The sequence below is a fragment of the Cryptomeria japonica genome, chromosome 7, assembly GCF_030272615.1.
Source record: "Cryptomeria japonica chromosome 7, Sugi_1.0, whole genome shotgun sequence".
Classification (NCBI taxonomy): domain Eukaryota; kingdom Viridiplantae; phylum Streptophyta; class Pinopsida; order Cupressales; family Cupressaceae; genus Cryptomeria; species Cryptomeria japonica.
Window position 1 is genome coordinate 710370170 of NC_081411.1, and position 18609 is coordinate 710388778.

General features: G+C 37.4%; 1 protein-coding gene across 2 annotated transcripts in view; it reads left to right on the forward strand.

Moving 5' to 3' along the window:
- The first annotated feature begins 591 nt into the window (after positions 1–591).
- LOC131040273 (uncharacterized) overlaps positions 592–18609 on the forward strand; it is a 102916-nt gene continuing 84898 nt past the window's right edge. For both annotated transcript variants that reach the window (XR_009358377.1, XM_059207730.1), the window contains exons 1-5: positions 592–871; positions 964–2209; positions 3893–4055; positions 4189–4259; positions 4463–4564. Coding sequence is in view for 1 of the 2 variants with exons in the window: in XM_059207730.1 (XP_059063713.1) it covers positions 4488–4564 (77 nt within the window). In the remaining variant the exon portion in view is untranslated. The remainder of the gene's footprint in view (positions 872–963; positions 2210–3892; positions 4056–4188; positions 4260–4462; positions 4565–18609) is intronic.

Sequence of the window (18609 nt, forward strand, 5' to 3'; positions counted from 1 at the left end):
AATTTATGTGAAAAATTATTATTGTTAAAGAATATTATTAAAAATACAATTTAAGATAAATAAGCAGTAGACACTTAGGCTAGGATCCAAGTGGAAAATAACATGCCTAAGCTGGTCCCCTTCACATATGAAAGCCTAAAAAGAAGGAGCTTCTACTTTTTAGGAAAAGATTCCAAATAATCTATAATGAGACTATTTCTTTGGAATCTTTTCCTAAAAATAGAAGCTCTTATTTTCTAGGCTTGCATATTTAAACATATGAAAATGGGGTGGGACTAGAAAATTGCTGCCACTTGTCAATTATCTAAGTTTAACACTTCTATTAAAAAAAAGTAGACAAAAATAATTATTTTTTACTCATTTATGTCTCAACTTGTTAAATTTACTTAAATTTTTAAGCTGAAATTTATAAGACCAACAATTTTAAAATATTCGTACAAATCTAATATCTCCAAATCTATTTTTATTTCAAAGCCCCCGGCATCAAACCCTACATAGACCCCGTCACCCCACCCTTAGGAAAAGATCACATAGCAAATTTATGTTTTAAGGAAACAAAGAATCGAGACAGTTGGAGACTTTAACGGAAAAAGGGCCAAACCCAATTTCAAAAAGTAATATCCGAGTTCAAATAGTTGGAAACTTTTAACCGAACAATTTTAATTTGTTTGGGAGCGGAGCGTCCAGGTAGATGCCAGCTAAAGTATCCGTTGGAAGAAACTGAATGATCTACATGTTTGAAATTCTTTTCCCATCATGATAATTGATAATTTACGTTTGACACGAGTTTTTCAGGTGAAGTGATAGAAGCAGATTTTTACACATCTGAGATATACAATTCCATGCATGCATAAGATGATCGAGCTCTTAGGTAATTTTATTTTCAGAAGTCTTTAAGCTCCTCTTAAAAGATTGAGCTCTTGGACAGACCATAAACAACTGGATTTTCTTTTTGATTCCCAGGGTTTGATGATGTGTAGATGATTACCCAGGGCTTAAACAGGGATGCATATGTGGGAAGAGTAGACGCAAGCTTGCTTCCAGAAATTGCAGCAAACTACAAAGGAAAACCACAGTGCGAGGAAGAAATTCTTGCGTGGCTCTCAGGCTTCTCGGTCAGGGTCCCTTCTTATTAATTCGATATCCTAGCTGATCTTCTATTGCTTGAAAATCAGGTCCTCCTCCTTGGGCTGTTCGAAATGGAGGACAAGCACACAGAAGAAACGGCAAGGACAGAGCTGCTAAGAATGATACTCGATGGTATAATTGCCTTGGCTCACCCTTTCTCGTATTCGGTGCACCCAAAAACAGGGGAATCACCAACAGAGCTTAAAGAGAGCGACACAAAATTGAAAGAAGCCCTACCGTTTAAAGCATAACATTCTGAAGCAATACAATCACATTTTGGGATTTTTCCATGATTTCCAAATTTGGTGGGTTTCCAGGGTTTTTAATCTTACATCACGTTAACCATTCTTGAGAACTTGCGTGGCTCTTCAATCCCTAGACTCTAAGGCTTGATCACTTTGGAACCTTGATCAGGTTCCATCCTAAATGACCTTCGATTGCTTGAGAATCAGGTCCCCATAGTCCTCCTCCTTAGGCTATTGGAAATGGAGGACAAGCACACAGAAGAAACGGCGAGGACAGAGGTGCTTGGAATGATATTCGATGGTATAATTGTCCCCATAGTCCTCCTCCTTGGGCTGTTGGAAAAGGAGGACAAGCACACAGAAGAAACGGCGAGGACAGAGGTGCGTGGAATGATATTCGATGGTATAATTGCCCTGGCTCACCCTTTGTTATATTCTCTGCAGCCAAAAACAGGGGAAACACCAACAGAGCATAAGGAGCGCGAGACAAATTTGAAAGAATCCCTATAGTTTAAAGCTTAAATTTCTGAAGCAATACAGCCACATTTTGGGATGTTCATAATACACGAACAGAGGGTAGCCATCATCGTTAGCTTCGTGCTCTTCTCCCTGTGATTTTGATATAGATATCTGATGCTACAAATTTGATCTTCAGGAACCTCATGGCTGTGGACCTCTCCCAAGAAAAAAAACTCACTCCTACTTTAAAGAATGGGTTTCCAATTAATACTTTGATCCAGTCTTAAAAGGACGTGGCTCTGCTGAACATGGCGATAAAAATGAAAACTCTGCAAAAGAGCTGGGATGAACCTACACAAAATCGTCCAAAAGGCCAGGTATGGTTGCGATTCTAATTTCCTTTTTACCGTATTGCATATTTGTCCTATATCTTCTATCTTTTCTAAACATAGTGGTTATATACATGTCAAACTATTCGTATTCATTCCTATATTTCAGATACAGGTCTATCCGATCTTGACTTTTATAAATTATTATCTGCTTCAATCCGTGGTTACATTTGATTGCAATTTATCTGATCTCTATATAGCTGTCATTTATTACATTCAGGAATATTACAGATTTGGAAAACTATCACCTAATTCCTTTTTGTCTATGTCATTGTGTTCTACTACCTCCACATTTTTTGATCTTAAATTTTTTATCTTACTCATCTTTGGATAATGTCAGTTAAATTCTTGATTGATTTTCATTTTTAGTCCATTATGAATGCTCCTTGTATGATCATGCAAAAAATTGTGAATGCTTCGAAAACATTACATACCTAAAATCTGTCATTCCTTTTCTCTCTCTTATCTTCCAGTTCTTGCATTGTAATGCTCAAGAAAACATTGAATCACATAGCCACAGCCTTTACATATCTTAGGCCATGATTATTCCCAGGCTATAACTACTTTAATTTCTACCACGAAGAAGTAGTCATTTAGAATTTGCACTATTTAGACTTCATTTTAAAAGTATATGGAATTTTCATGTGAAATGAAGCTTGAAAAGAGAGAGATCAATCCAAAAACGAAAAAGAATATAAACCAGCTCAAACTATCCATTTGAAAGGATGACAAACTAATTAAGAGAATGCACGTCTCATCATCAGAAAAGGTAGCTAAATCAACCTTTCCTAGCTATTCCTGTGTCATCTTCTGGCCTTTTCTGGTTTCTGTGCTGTAAATGCCCCCATATATATTGGAAATTCCATGCACCACACATCCCTGCAACAACACACAAATCACTGTTATACAGCTATTAACTTTATTGAGTTTTAGGCGTCTTGAATGCCAAGACTGTTAGTACAGAAGATGGTTTTACAGTTTCAACGGACTTTCTCACAAATTAAAAAAACTGTATACCACATACAGTGAAAGGCTATTTCCAAAGATAAAATCCACAGAGCCTTTAGTGTATTCTGTTTTCTGAGGGCTACAGATTGCTTGCCAAGTACTCCTGGTGGATGAATAGAAGCTGTAGTTTGTGCTTTCAAAATAAGTAAATAGGCAAATCAATGCATTAGTATAACAAAAATCATCTACCACTTAGAACATTTATTCTGTAGGCATTTGTTAGTCCTTGCCTATATAGGTCGAAACTTATGTTTTCACTTCGCTAATGTTATTATCTCGGTTCTTGGGAACCATGTCAGTTCAAGAGAACAGGATTTTCCTATGGTCTGCAGCATGTTGATTATTAAAATGGATTTTTTTTTTGCCAATTTTTTTCTTTTCTGATTTGCCCTTACATGTTGCCAGGGGGTTTCTGATTTTCTGATTAACAAATTCAAGGAAAAAATCATTTGGCAAATGAGAAACGAGCAGGGGAAAAGTTTAATGCATTCTCTAATGTTTCGTTTTAGAGAGTTTTTTTAAGAAAATCTATTGATTGGGACGGTTTTGAATTTTGTAATAATTTCCCAGAAATTTTCTTTGTTTTCAAGTGGCTTTTGTAAAAGAGGTCATGTGCCATGTTTATCCTTCCACATTTTTGCATACATGCCTGCATCCACACAGGGACAGATGGCTTTAGGCCCCTTCTTCATGTAAATGCTCAAAATCAGGACAAAAAGAGTAAACAGGGTCAGTAAAAGTCCAAATTGTGGATATCCCGCAGTATACTCAAGGGTTGCATCTCTTCCAATGGGGACTCATGACAAGGATGAAATTTCCATTGCTGGTGAGTTGCAAGATTCATGGCTTCAAGGTTTAAATTCAATAGCGGTACAATTTTGCAGTTCTCAATTGCTAGTTTTCTCCTAGATTGTGATGTATTTTAGAGTTCCTAATGTGCTATATACTTATGTTTACAGGTATTACTTTTCTGAATCTCAGTTTTGACAAACTGTTGCACTCCCAATAGTTCCCTTGCCCTTGGTCTAAGGTATGTAGCCATTTTTCGATTGCATCCCTTGTTTTCAGGCTCTGTTGCATCCCGAGATTTCTAATCTCTAATGGATTCATAGTTATAGCCTTATCAGATTTCAATTCAATGGTGGTGCAAGATTAGAGTTCTCAATTGCAAGTTTTCTCTTAGATTTTGATGCATTTTGAAGTTCCTAATCTGTTATATATTCATGTTTACAGGATCTCATAGTAAGTGGTGTTGCTAATGCTAATGCTAATGCTGTTGTATTTGACCCCTCAGCGAGGCAGATCCTTTCTACACTATCTGGGCACAACAAACAGGTTTGCTAAAATCCTTCTTGTTTGTTTCTTAACCTAGTGTTTTACCAAGTTGTGAATAGTAGTACTTTTTAGAATCTCAGTTGTCAATCCAACATGTTTGGATTAGACATTTTCTATGTAAATAGACGTGACTGAGATTCTATTTGATATTATGCGTGAAATAGACATGGTAGTTTCGTTTTATACCATAACTTTAAAAAAAACACTGTTTTTTAGGAGCTACGCATATCATTTTTCTCCAATGTTTGTTTTGTTCTCCTTCTAGGTATTCATTTTGAACTCTAATCCTCTAGTGTATTTTGGAGATGCAAATATTTTCTTTAGCTGCTATACATTCTCTTCAAACTGCTGTAGTCACATTATGAAGCTGCAACACTCCTCTCCTTTAACATTTGGTTCATCATTATCCTTCGATACACATATTATTAAAGAAATTACAAGTTCTGATATGAAAGGATTTGGACACTATCTAGTGCTTTTGCTAGCCTTGAGCCACATAGCTACTCCAACTGTTATAGATGTAGTTTACCACTGTGTTCACAAACATGTCTTGCAAATATAGGTTTATTAAGGATTAACTTTTAGATATCCTAAGTTATGTTTATTTAACACATGAGAAGGCAAAGTGTAAGCTTGTAATTTGGAAATCTATACTCGTTTCTATCATTCTAAAATGAAATAGCCATGAAATTTAAAAAGTTTCATGAGAGAGGGATTTTTTCTGCACCATGGCATGCTATATTTATGTCAATGAGACATCTCATAATTTCCTAGTGATTTGCATGCCAGTTATTGGTTTCTAGTTTTGGACCATAGAAACAATATTGTCTGTTTATGTTTTATGAGCATTCAACTTATTCCCTGATTCCCTTTTCCAAATATTTTGGTGCTAGATTTGGGCCTAGATTTAGCTTGGATATGCTATGATGTGTTTCCAATACGTTGTTACTACTGATGATTTAGAAGTTAGTAGTACTTGGTTATGTACAACTCTAGGATTCATATGATATATCTGATAATGATAATGCTTCGGAGATTAGATATATCATTTACCTTGTCCAACATCTCCTATGTTTTACAAATACAATTCTGTGAAGGTATGTGTTATGGGTCTTTTGCAACGACTTTTTTATAATATACACTTTGAATTTAGTTTTTCATAACAAAGAAGCAAAAATCGGCAAAAGAAATCATAAAAATTTGGCAAAAATTGTTAAAATTTTAGAATGCTGATTCGCCCCCCACCCAAAAGCTCGTGATTTCATTTAAAATTATTGACCAATGATTTTGACAATTTCCTAACCAATTTTGACAATATGTAGATTTAGTATCAATTTTGAAATGTTTTTGTTTGACCATTTTGTGTCTTTGGCCTGTGAAAAATCCTAGGGTTGTGATAGTTCTATAAACATGGTATCGGTATCAGAGCAATAAAATTTACTCCGATTTAGAGTAATGTTTCGTATTTCCGGTGTAACGCATTGTTTCTCAAAGTATTGTAGTAAAGCCCAAATTTAAAGCCTGTTTGAGCGGCAATTTAATATAGCAGTTAGTCGGGAAGCCAACAACTCCAATTCAACACACTATGGATTTGTCGAAAGCTCCAACCAGCTGATAGGATAGGCAAAATGGAATACATGAAGAAATTGGATCAAGCAAGTCTTCGAGACATTCCAAAAGTTCAAAATGTTTCTTTTCCATTTGATAATCCTAGTGATAGAGATATAGGAAAACTCCCTTTGGAACGCTTTAGGCTTCCAAAGAAACTAGTAAATTATATTTATAAGGACTTAGAATTTATGTCCCTATAGATATGTCACTTATTGCAAAATTATTGAACTCCAATTGTTTCAAACAATCAATCAAATTTCATCAATTTGATTAACTCTACAGAAATAGCTATGCTTAAAGACCAAGCTAAACAAAAAAATGGCTATAAATATATCCACTTTGGGTATATTATGTGTGGAATTGAAGGTCTTCCCATTTGTTTGTATATGAGTCTTTTGGATGCTAGGCACAATCAATATTCTGATATGTTGCTTGTAGTAATTCAAGCTCCTATGATCAAAGGTCCTATAGTCTAGGATTGTCAACCCAACTACTCAAAGTTATCTTGACAAAAGTCTAGTTTACCGGTTCCAATCATTTGACCTAAATCTGAAGAAAGATGCTATTAGCCATACTCAGTGTAGACAACAGTCTTGCCATCATAAATAAATAATGTCTTGTTTATGTTTTGTTGGTATACTCGGTAGTATAATTAGTTTTTCTTGAGAGGTTGTGTTAGTTTCCTACAGTTGACTGTCTTAACCAACCGCCAGGGACTATATAGGTTTGGAGTATTGTATCGGGAGGAATGCTATGAGAATGACTGTATACACATTACACTTGATAATGAAGGAATATCATATGTTTTGTTGAATATTGTCAATTGGTATTATTCTAGTATGTTACTATTTCTGTTGTATTCTGTTTTCTCTACAGATAGGATGGCGGAGTAATGGGCCAATTGTTTGAACATCAAGTACTATTAACAAAAAGTGACAATGAGGAAGAGACACTTGAAGATTGGTTAACATAGGTCTTGGTAGACCTGTGGGAAGTTTCAGTCGATCAATACGTGCAGAGTGAAGATCGGGAGAGTGGCCCTTGAGAGCATGGTATGTGACAAACTCATAGTGAACCACACGTTCTTTGATCTTCTCAGGAGAATTCCAAGAGTGTTGGCATGAAATTTGATTGAATTACAAAACCGGTGGGAAGAAAGGAATCAAGAGCAGTGTCAATAGCAAATACTACAACAATCTAAAGAAAGGAACTATAGGGAGGAAGAATAATGATGTATTGGCAGATGTCGTACCCTCGACAATTAATGCCCCTACGACCAAATAAGGAGCAACGTGCCAGAGACACTCGAGAGGCAGGGGAGAGATTAGTAAGGAGATCTCTCCACCTGAGACAACAAAGTGAGAGGAGACGACGAGTATAGGGAATCGTCGAAGGTTTGGAGAGTCCAACAAGAAGTAGGAGTTAGGGGTGTCAGCTGAAGTCATAGTTGGGAGAGAGAAAGATCGTGTACGTGGAGTTGGAAGAGGTTGCCAGAAACCTACCACTCCTACATGATGAAAGCGAAGATCTAGCCGACCAGGCAAGTAACCAAACCATACACTCTACTTTGCAGACATTACTAGTAGCCTGTTTGTATAGTCGGTATGTGATGAAGAGGAAGAAAGGAACCTCCAGATTGAAGTTGCTGAAAGTTTTGAAACTAATTTGCATCGTATCGGGAACCTGCCCCTTGTGGAGGAATCGAGAATAGGGGACCTATGCCGAAGACTCTGTTGGTGTTTCCAACTGATTACTCCAAAAGATCCTCTATGAGAGGCCAACTTCAATTTTTTAGGTTTGGATTAGTGGGTCAACTGACAAAGCAATGACTAGGAATAAGGAATTGTTACTAAGGAATTGCCTCTCATTTGTAAGAGAGATTTTTTGTAGAATTGTTGGTATATGCTACAGCTATTTGAATATAAATAATTGTTCGACTTGATGGTGATTTTGTCTTTCAAATGTTGTCTTGCATTCATGGTTCTCAATTCCTCCAAGTTAGATTAGAATTTGTTTTCATGTTTGTTAGATTGAGTGAAAGATTTGTTGAATATATTTGTGTGGAATCCTTAATCCATACCACTAGCCTCTTGCCGTTGGTAACTGCACCTTGTGTGGTCAACTGGAAATTTATGCAACCTTAACTTCAATTATTATACATCCATTGATATGCATCAACTTGGATGGTCCCAATGTTTGATTGTAGTAATATGAAAATCTATTAGTATACCTTAGATGATTGCACTAAGCTCGTGTCAAGATCTGTTCGATTTGATGGTGAGACCTTGCCTAGTTTGATTCTACTAAATTTGTTCATCATTTCCTACATTTCTAGGCTTAGAAGAGATTTCCTGAACCCTATTCCCTTTTGTCATTTTTTAGAAAGTCTTGTTAGAATTAAGTCTAGAGCTTCAATGCAAAATCCTAAGCCATCGACATACCCATCCTAATCCATGATAAGATTGTGCATTCATGTACAACGTAAGTCCCCTTGCAATTCCAACACATCTGTAGCGTCCTAAAATTGCGACACTTGCAATTTCGACTGCATTTGGGTCTTCACGATGGCGATGCAACATGGAACCTAAATGGAGACCCCGAAACTTGCTCATGACACCAAAAACTGCATTTTTCTAGCACCCTGGCCTGATCCTCCTTGCACCCTGCTGTCCCGAGAGGTGGGACCAGAGCGCCCAGCGCCCTGGTCCCCCAGGACCATGGCGCCCAACGCCCTGGTCCCTGGCCCTATTTTGGGCCCGGTCTCCTATGGGACTTCGGGCCTTTTTGTTTGCAAATTGGAAAATAACATTTCCTGGTTGGCCTAAGGTCGGGAAAATCAGTCTTTTAACCCTAATTGGCAAGTATATAAACTACTTTTCCTCTCTCATTTTAGAAGGAGGGAAAAAGGTGAAAACGATATTCAAACATTCAAACATTCAAGCATTCAAACATTCCTTCAAGCAATTGATCATTCTAAGTTTCCATTCAAGGCTAAGTGTTGCATTCAAGACAAGGATTCAACCATTGAAGAGGAGATCACTTACAACACATTACATGCTACAACATACAACATACAACAAACAACAACATCTATACCTTCGCATATAAGGATACAAACATCCTTACAACAAGGTATTAGTACTTGTTTTACATTACATTTACAGCATTTCTCATTTCTTGGTTAATTCCAAAACCGGGGTTTGACATAAGGGCAAACCCCTAATCCCTAACCCCCCAATCGTCTTCACTTTTCTGTGTGTAGGTTGCAGGTACGCGGCTGAAATTGAAGATCTGGAATCCTTGTGCAGAGACGAACAGATCCCCCTTCGTTTCGCGGATTTTTCGGAGGACCGTGTGCACGCCGGGCGCCATCGTCCCGTCAACTTTTGCTCAAATTTGCAGGACAGCGCCGTCTCGACATTTTACTGCTAATTCCAGGTCCGCAGCTTCATCCTATATCCCTAACTCAGTTTATAAGCGAATCTTTCTCACTTTCTATGCATTCCTAGTTCAATCTTTCTATCTACATTCTTTACAAAAGAGGGTATCCTTGCTATCACAACCCTTGAAACTCATATAGAATCCAATCTTGCATTGCGTGGGATTGGATCTTGTGGGTTTCAACCCCTCTTTTGAATGTAAAGTCCCTCCTAAGTGAAAACCATCAACCCTAGTGACTCTCCCTTCTCTCTCCTCGGAGTTGGGGAGGGGAGAACGACTAGGGTTCGATTTTTCCGCTTTACATTTTGGTGAACCCGACGTGAACATCCTTTCTGATTATTCATGGTTAGATCTGAAAATTGGATTCCTTGATTACATTTCCATGTTTGATCTTTTGCAAAATTTTAGAGGTTAATTGCATAAAAACCCTAAATTTTCTTTTTAAGTAATTAAACTTGTGAAATGTTTAATTGTTGATGCTTGTTTCAGATCTGCCCTTCTATTACAAATTATCAATTCATATTTGTGCTTTAATTTTGAAAATTAAGTGGTTAAGTGTCAAAACCCTAATTTTTGAAACCCTCTTGATTCAACCTTTGTCCGACAATTTCACTGATCAAAACATCTCCAAATCGGCTGTAACTTTGGATTCCGCAATAAAATCATAATATCTTTCATCCCTGAAAATTTGGAAAAAAGTTGCGAGGACCGTGTGCACCCCGAGCGCCATCGTCCCCGACATTTTTTCCGAAATTTCGGGAGCTAGATCTTACTGTATTTTTCTGCTAAAATCCAGAATTTTGGCCGATTTTATCAATTTTAACACCTTCAAAATTACAGTCAAAGTTGGTCTAGCGATTGCTTGGATTGAGGCTTCTAATCATTCAAAAATTGTTGAAATTGAAATTTGTGTCAAAATTGTGTTTCTTACAGTCCTAAATCTGAAAAGTGTGTTATCATTCATTCGAAATTTCAGTGATTCATTCAAATTTTTGCAATTTGTGACTTTTGAAATTAAGTGCTTAATTACAACAACTTTGATTTCCGCTTTCAAAATTGAATTTTGCGTGAAATTGAGTCAACTTTCAAATTTCAAAACTTGCATTGCTTTTGGTATTCCCTCTAAAATCATAAAATTCAAAATTTCAGTTTCCCTCTCTTTTTCAAAATTCAAATTTTGCATTTTCGACAATCTTGGTAGGGTTCAATTTTGAGATTGCAACTTTAATTTGGCCTATCTACAAATCGTAAAATCACTCAATTTTTTCAGGTTAGCTGTAAAATCATCATAACTTTCATCCTTGCAAATTTCGAAAAAAGTTGCGAGGATCGTGTGCACCCCGAGCGCCACGGTCCCGGACATTTTTTCCGAAATTTCGGGAGATTGTCCTGATTGTATTTAACAGCTTAAATCGAGAAGATTGGCTGGTTTTACTGAAATTTGCTACCTCTAAAATTCAAAATCTTCTCTCTCTCTAGTGCATGAGTTTTACAACAATAAGCCCTACTTACACTATTCCCGTTAGACGAAGCCTTAGAATTAAGTCTTTCCAAGGTTTAATTACTGAGGAGATGGAACCTAATTTGAATGGTCTTTTTAACGAGGACATGGGTAATTCCTCTAATCCTCTTAATGATGAAGAAGCTCTCCATGAGGTTTCTGTAGAACAACTTTCAAAATTGGATAACCAATTTGACGATTTTCGACAATGGATGTCTCAAGAATACCCTGATAGTCAAGCTCTTCCTTTAATTGAGGGTCTAAAACATATGCTTCAAAGTGATAAGAATGGAATTGATATTTTGCGTGGTATTGCACACATTGTGGATTCAAATGTGATGCCTATGAAAAGTTGTGCCGAAACCTTAGGTTATACACAACCTCCTACTCAAGACAATCATTCTATTCCTTTGACGACTCCTATTGCTAGTATACCTACTTTTACATCAAACATAGTGACTACTTCAACACAAGACATTCCTCCTATGATCACCAGTCATGGGGGCAATCCCTCTTCTTCAATTAACCCTCTTCCTTCATTCAATCCGACTTCTTCATTCATTCCTTCAATGAGTGTTCCTCTTATATCTCCACAAATGAACATGACGCAAGGGGGCAATTCATTTAACCCTTCCATTCCTCCTTGTAGTGTTCCTCCTTTCCAATCATCTCCTATGACTAACTATCATAGTGTCCCACCACCTTACTCTCTACCTTCTTTCAATAACATAACACCTCCATCACAATCTAACACGTCTAATATGAACTCTTCGACTGAAGCGACCATTAACAATCTTGCACAAACTGTCTCCTCTTTACAGCAACAAATTGCCTCTATGAATCAATCTAAGTTTAGTGTGCCCACATTTGACGTTGCGAGCCCACTTTCTCTTGACATTGTTCGAGCTATCCCCCCTAAACATGTTGAAATCCCACATTTGGAGCTTTATAATGGTAAGGGTGATCCTCTAACACATGTTAAGACCTTTCAAACAATATGTACTGATTTTGCTTATGACCAAAGGTTGCTTGCAAAATTGTTTACTAGAACATTAAGAGACAAAGCCCTACAATGGTATTGCTCGTTGCCTTCCTATTCTATTACTTCTTTCGAACAACTTGCAAATGCTTTCATTCAACAATTTCAAAACAATATAAGTCCTAAAGTTACTTTGATTGATTTAATGCATTGTAAACAAGGTGTTAAAGAAAAAGTGACTGATTTTATTGGTAGATATAAGCATTTGTATGCTCAAATTTCTGTTCCAGTGCCTGACAATGATATTCAAAGAATCTTTATTTCTAATTTACAAAAAGACATTAGAGAAAAACTCTTGTTTTCTGAGTTTACTTCTTTCCAACAGTTGTGCGCAACTCTTCACAATTATCAACTGACTGTGAGTCAAATGGAACAATCACATCCTATGGCTCCAAGTGATAAGGGTGATAGTAGTCAACAACCATTTGGGAAGTTTAAACCGAACAGAGAGTCCATTAAATTCAATGAAAACATCATCAACAACAATGTGAATACAGCATCAGGTGTGTCTCCTATTTCTAAGTTTTTCAAGAAAGAAAGAAAGTTTACTCCTTTGAATGAATCATTGCATAGTATTATGAATAAGTTATTGGAACAAAATGTGCTTACTCTTCCTCCTATAAGGCAAATTGATCCTGCAAAGATTAATTCACCCTATTTTGATAACAAATCTTTTTGTCAATTTCATCGTCAACCTGGGCATGATACTGAAAAATGTTTTGCTTTAAAGGGGAAAATTCAAGATTTGATTGATAATAATACTATCTCTGTTTCTGGTGTGAATGATAGTAGTCAACAACCATTTGGGAAGTTTAAACCGAACAGAGAGTCCATTAAATTCAATGAAAACATCATCAACAACAATGTGAATACAGCATCAGGTGTGTCTCCTATTTCTAAGTTTTTCAAGAAAGAAAGAAAGTTTACTCCTTTGAATGAATCATTGCATAGTATTATGAATAAGTTATTGGAACAAAATGTGCTTACTCTTCCTCCTATAAGGCAAATTGATCCTGCAAAGATTAATTCACCCTATTTTGATAACAAATCTTTTTGTCAATTTCATCGTCAACCTGGGCATGATACTGAAAAATGTTTTGCTTTAAAGGGGAAAATTCAAGATTTGATTGATAATAATACTATCTCTGTTTCTGGTGTGAATGATAAAGGCAACAAATCTGTAGCTCTTCCTAACCAAAATCTTCAGATTTTTACTGATCCATTGCCTTCTCATACCTCTAATGCGATTGATACTACTGATTCCTCTGTCTCACCTGATGATCTCGTGTCTATGACTCCGAATGTGATTAATTTTGTGGAGCAACAGAAAATCCCTAAAGAACCTTCCATCACATTTGATTCCAGTGAAACTATCAGGGCACCTGATGGTCCTTTATATATAGTTGCAAAAGTCAAGAACACACCTTGCCGTGGAGTGCTTATTGATCCTTCTTGTATGGTTAATGTCATTATTGAAGAATTTCTTTTTACTTTGCAATTGAATCAAGTTATCTATGACAAAACAGGTGTGGTTGTGAAACTATTCGATGCATTTTCTTCTCCTGCAATTGGTTCTATTACATTACCTATTGAGGTCCGTAACAAATCCCTTGATGTGAACTTTGCTATTATTCCATCTTCCGAACAGTTTCGTGTGAAGCTTGGCTATCCTTGGCTATCTTCCATGAAAGCTATTGCTTCTCCTATTCACAAGTGTTTGAAATTTCCCCATAATGGTGAAGTTGTTACTGTCAATCATAGTCTCTTTAAACCAGCTGAAAGAACTTCTAGCGTTCCTATTGATTACTTTTGGCCTAAACAATTCCAATCTCTTCCTCCGCGAAGTGGTCATCTTTTCAGATCTTATCAAAAGTGGAAAACAGATATGATCCTATCTCTAAGTGAACCTAGAACACCCAAACTTGACATTCCTATCATTCTTGAGAAGGAAGTTCTTCCTTTGAAAGATAAAACTAATGTCTTTCCTCAAGAAGATTCCCAACCCATCCCTATGGATGTGACTATGCCTATATCTAATAAACCTCCTAAGAGTAGACCTATACCTCCTCGTCATGATGGACTTGGTCTCCTTTCTAAACCAAATATTTCTCCCTTATATGGAGCAGTTTCTCCTCCGTCCTTTTATAGAGAGAAGAGACCTTCCTCTTCTCCTATTATCCAGCCTAAGAGACCACAACCTAAACACCCAAGTGATAAGGATGAGAACATTCCTCCTCCTCAATCTTCTCAACTTCCTACTAAGACTAGACGAAATCGTTCTGCACGTGAACGCCGGCGAAAGCGTCGTCTTAGAGCTCAAACTTTGCAATCCCCAAAAACACCTTCAACAAGCATTATTCCATTTTCTCCTCAGCCGACAATTGAGCCGAAATCTCCTAAACATAAGATGCATGATGGTCTTGATCCTGTGCGAGTTAAAGATCCTATTTTTATAAATCTTGATGATGATATAGATGAAAATGTTATTCATGATGAAAATGCTACTTCTCCTGTTCATTCTGATAGTGAATATGAACTTGTTGATATTGATAACCATTTATCTAACGAATTTTCTAAAGCACTTATCCTAGCTTCTAGACAAGAATACCGTGGCTTGGGATATGAACATAGCCCTTGTTTGGATCTTGTGATAGCTCCATCTGCTGTGTTGGATGTTCCTCCTCTAGCGTGTTCCCTACCTTCCCGAAATACTGATCAGCAAGATCGGGGGGTAGATGACGTGCTAGACTAGTTTCATTAGCATAGCAGATTCTCTCCTCCCCTATTTCTTTTGTTACTTCTTCTATGTGTTATTCTCATTCTTCTATTTGTTGTCCTTAGTGTTGTCTACTTGAGGACGATGCAAAGCATTGAGATCTCTCGATCTCTCTCATGTTGACTCAAAAGACACATGTGTTCCCTTCTTCTAGGTGACCTTCCTTGATTGGGGAGTGAAGAACAATTATGCATACATACATATGATATACATGAATTATCATACAGCATACTAACCCCGAGGAAAGCGAAGTCACCTTGTGCTTTGTGTTTTGTGTCTATTATCCTTGGGCTTATCTCACACTTGGGGGCTAAATCCTTGTGATAACGTGCTCCTTTCTCATTTCTTATATGTATCACTACCTTAAAGCAATCACCCCCGGTGAGGCGTGTGCGATCGCTTTAACATAGGGGGCATACATCCCGTCCATATCTTTTCAAGATACTTGAAAATTTCTTGGCAAATTTAGCTTTGCCTTGAAAATTTTTGATATCTTTCTTGCATGACTCATAGTGAGGGAACCTTACTACTGACAGTCATGGTTCTCCCTCGTGATCTTCCCTTTTACTTTGTCAATCGAAGTCGTAAGATCCTTAGCCCACTGGGGGCTTGGTGTATCTTGCCTCCTTGACATGGTGAAAGTTTTTCAATGTTGTTTCCTTGTACTTTACCGGAAGTATGAGCGTACGCTTATACTCCCGCTAAAGTGGGGGCTAAATGTAGCGTCCTAAAATTGCGACACTTGCAATTTTGACTGCATTTGGGTCTTCACGATGGCGATGCAACATGGAACCTGAATGGAGACCCCGAAACTTGCTCATGACACCAAAAACTGCATTTTTCCAGCACCCTGGCCTGATACTCCTTGCACCCTGCTGTCCCGGGAGGTGGGACCAGAGCGCCCAGCACCCTGGTCCTTCAGGACCATGGCGCCCAGCGCCCTGGTCCCTGGCCCTATTTTGGGCCCGGTCTCCTATGGGACTTCGAGCCTTTTTGTTTGCAAATTGGAAAATAACATTTCCTGGTCGGCCTAAGGTCAGGAAAATCAGTCTTTTAACCCTAATTGGCAAGTTTATAAACTACTTTTCCTCTCTCATTTTAGAAGGAGGGAAAAAGGTGAAAACGATATTCAAACATTCAAACATTCAAGCATTCAAGCATTCCTTCAAGCAATTGATCATTCTAAGTCTCCATTCAAGGCTAAGTGTTGCATTCAAGACAAGGATTCAACCATTGAAGAGGAGATCACTTACAACACATTACATGCTACAACATACAACATACAACAAACAACAACATCTATACCTTCGCATATAAGGATACAAACATCCTTACAACAAGGTATTAGTACTTGTTTTACATTACATTTACAACATTTCTCATTTCTTGGTTAATTCCAAAACCGGGGTTTGACCTAAGGGCAAACCCCTAATCCCTAACCCCCCAATCGTCTTCGCTTTTCTGTGTGTAGGTTGCAGGTATGCGGCTGAAATTGAAGATCTGGAATCCTTGTGCAGAGACGAACAGATCCCCCTTCGTTTCCCGGATTTTTCGGAGGACCGTGTGCACGCTAGGCGCCATCGTCCCGTCAACTTTTGCTCAAATTTGCAGAACAGCGCCGTCTTGACATTTTACTGCTAATTCCAGGTCCGCAGCTTCATCCTATATCCCTAACTCAGTTTATAAGCGAATCTTTCTCACTTTCTATGCATTCCTAGTTCAATCTTTCTATCTACATTCTTTACAAAAGAGGGTATCCTTGCTATCACAACCCTTGAAACTCATATAGAATCCAATCTTGCATTGCGTGGGATTGGATCTTGTGGGTTTCAACCCCTCTTTTGAATGTAAAGTCCCTCCTAAGTGAAAACCATCAACCCTAGTGACTCTCCCTTCTCTCTCCTCGGAGTTGGGGAGGGGAGAACGACTAGGGTTCGATTTTTCTGCTTTACAACATCAAACCATTGAACTTATCCACACGTCAAGACCTGGCATTTCGTAACCTTGCAGTTGTCTCATTTGATCGCGAAGCATAGCATATGAGAGACTTTGTTCAAGAGAGGATAAGATACCTTGCTATTTTATTCTGTGTTCGCATGTGCATGAAAAGCACATCAACAGGAGGCAGGGTAGGGTGCCCTAAGACAACTGTGCTCCTTCCATGCAGTCCTCCACTACACATCCATGTCTAGGAAGCCTTATGTTTATTAATAGTCCCTTAATGTAGGGGTTGGAAGGAAAATTGCAAGAGGATGCCCTTAGCTATTCTCTCCCTTTTGTAAAGTTATATTCAATTGCAATAAAAGAACTATTATATATATGATAATATTGTCTAATATTTTATTGTTTAGTTTGCAAGCTGAAGGAGAGAGATCATTTACGTTTTTTTTATGTCTTCTCCAAATGATTCATATCGGGCTTTATATGTTTAGAGGACCGGTCAATGGATGTCTTGACCGGTCATGTCATTTAGACATGACCGATCAAGGCACCCATTGATCGGTGCCTCTTCATAATGCACATCCCGATCTATGTTATGTTTGATAACTAACATTAATAATTAAACTCTTGTTCGAAGCGGTGTTTAGTTAAGATGCTTTGTTAATGACCCGAACAGGTTTATGAACTAAACTCGATAACAACAACATTCTATATGCTATCGGGTTAATACCCCGATAGCATATTAATGCCGATCCATTTATGGATTGACATTAATGTGCTATCGGGTTACTAGCCCGATAGCATTAGATCAATGCTTAACTATGTTAAGCAAGTCGTCGATCTAATCCTTCTTTTATCAATGTCAATATCATAATCATGATCAATGTTGTAATCCGATAAACATATTCAGTTCGGAAAGCATAAATCAGATAGCATAATCAAAACAGAACAAAGGAGATTAATAGGTTAGAAGTGTCTTATCTTGCAGAAGCTACTAATGCATTAACACTCCCTCTTAGCTTTGGAAGATAGATAAAATAACTTGCATCACATTTCTTTTTCATAATGTCAGTCTCCAAAATATATATCATCAATACACCTAATATGAAGTATCATCCGGACACAAGATACAAATATAAAACATCACTCTAACCATGTGATATAAAAGATTCATTATTTCATTATAACAAGATATCACTTGAACACGTGATATCAGTATTGCATATTAGTATTGCCTAAACACACAATACTAAGGATAAACATATGAGGATGATTAAATTCTCATCTTATCCAGGTTGTGATATGTGCACAAGCATTTTATACAAATGTTTTATCACAACACCATCATGGCACATCCATGACATACCAGAGATCCAACATGATAACTGGTTAGAGAATCATAAGATCGTCACCTTATGATTTCTGTATACAAGTGTTCATTATCTGAGAGATCGTCACCTCTTAGATATGAACATAGAGGGTGAAACCCATAATGTCTCAACATGACAAAAGAAGTTTACACATTAAACATCTTATTTACAAAGCAGATTACCTTTCTATCATACCTAAACCTTTTTTGAAGTGATCAACCTTCACTTTGGAAAGTGGTTTGGTCAGAATATCTGCAGTTTGATCTCCCGTGCTAACATATTCCAATTTGATCACATTTTTGTCTACCATGTCTCGCACATAATGGTATGGAATCTCAATATGCTTGGATCTGTCATGAAATCCTG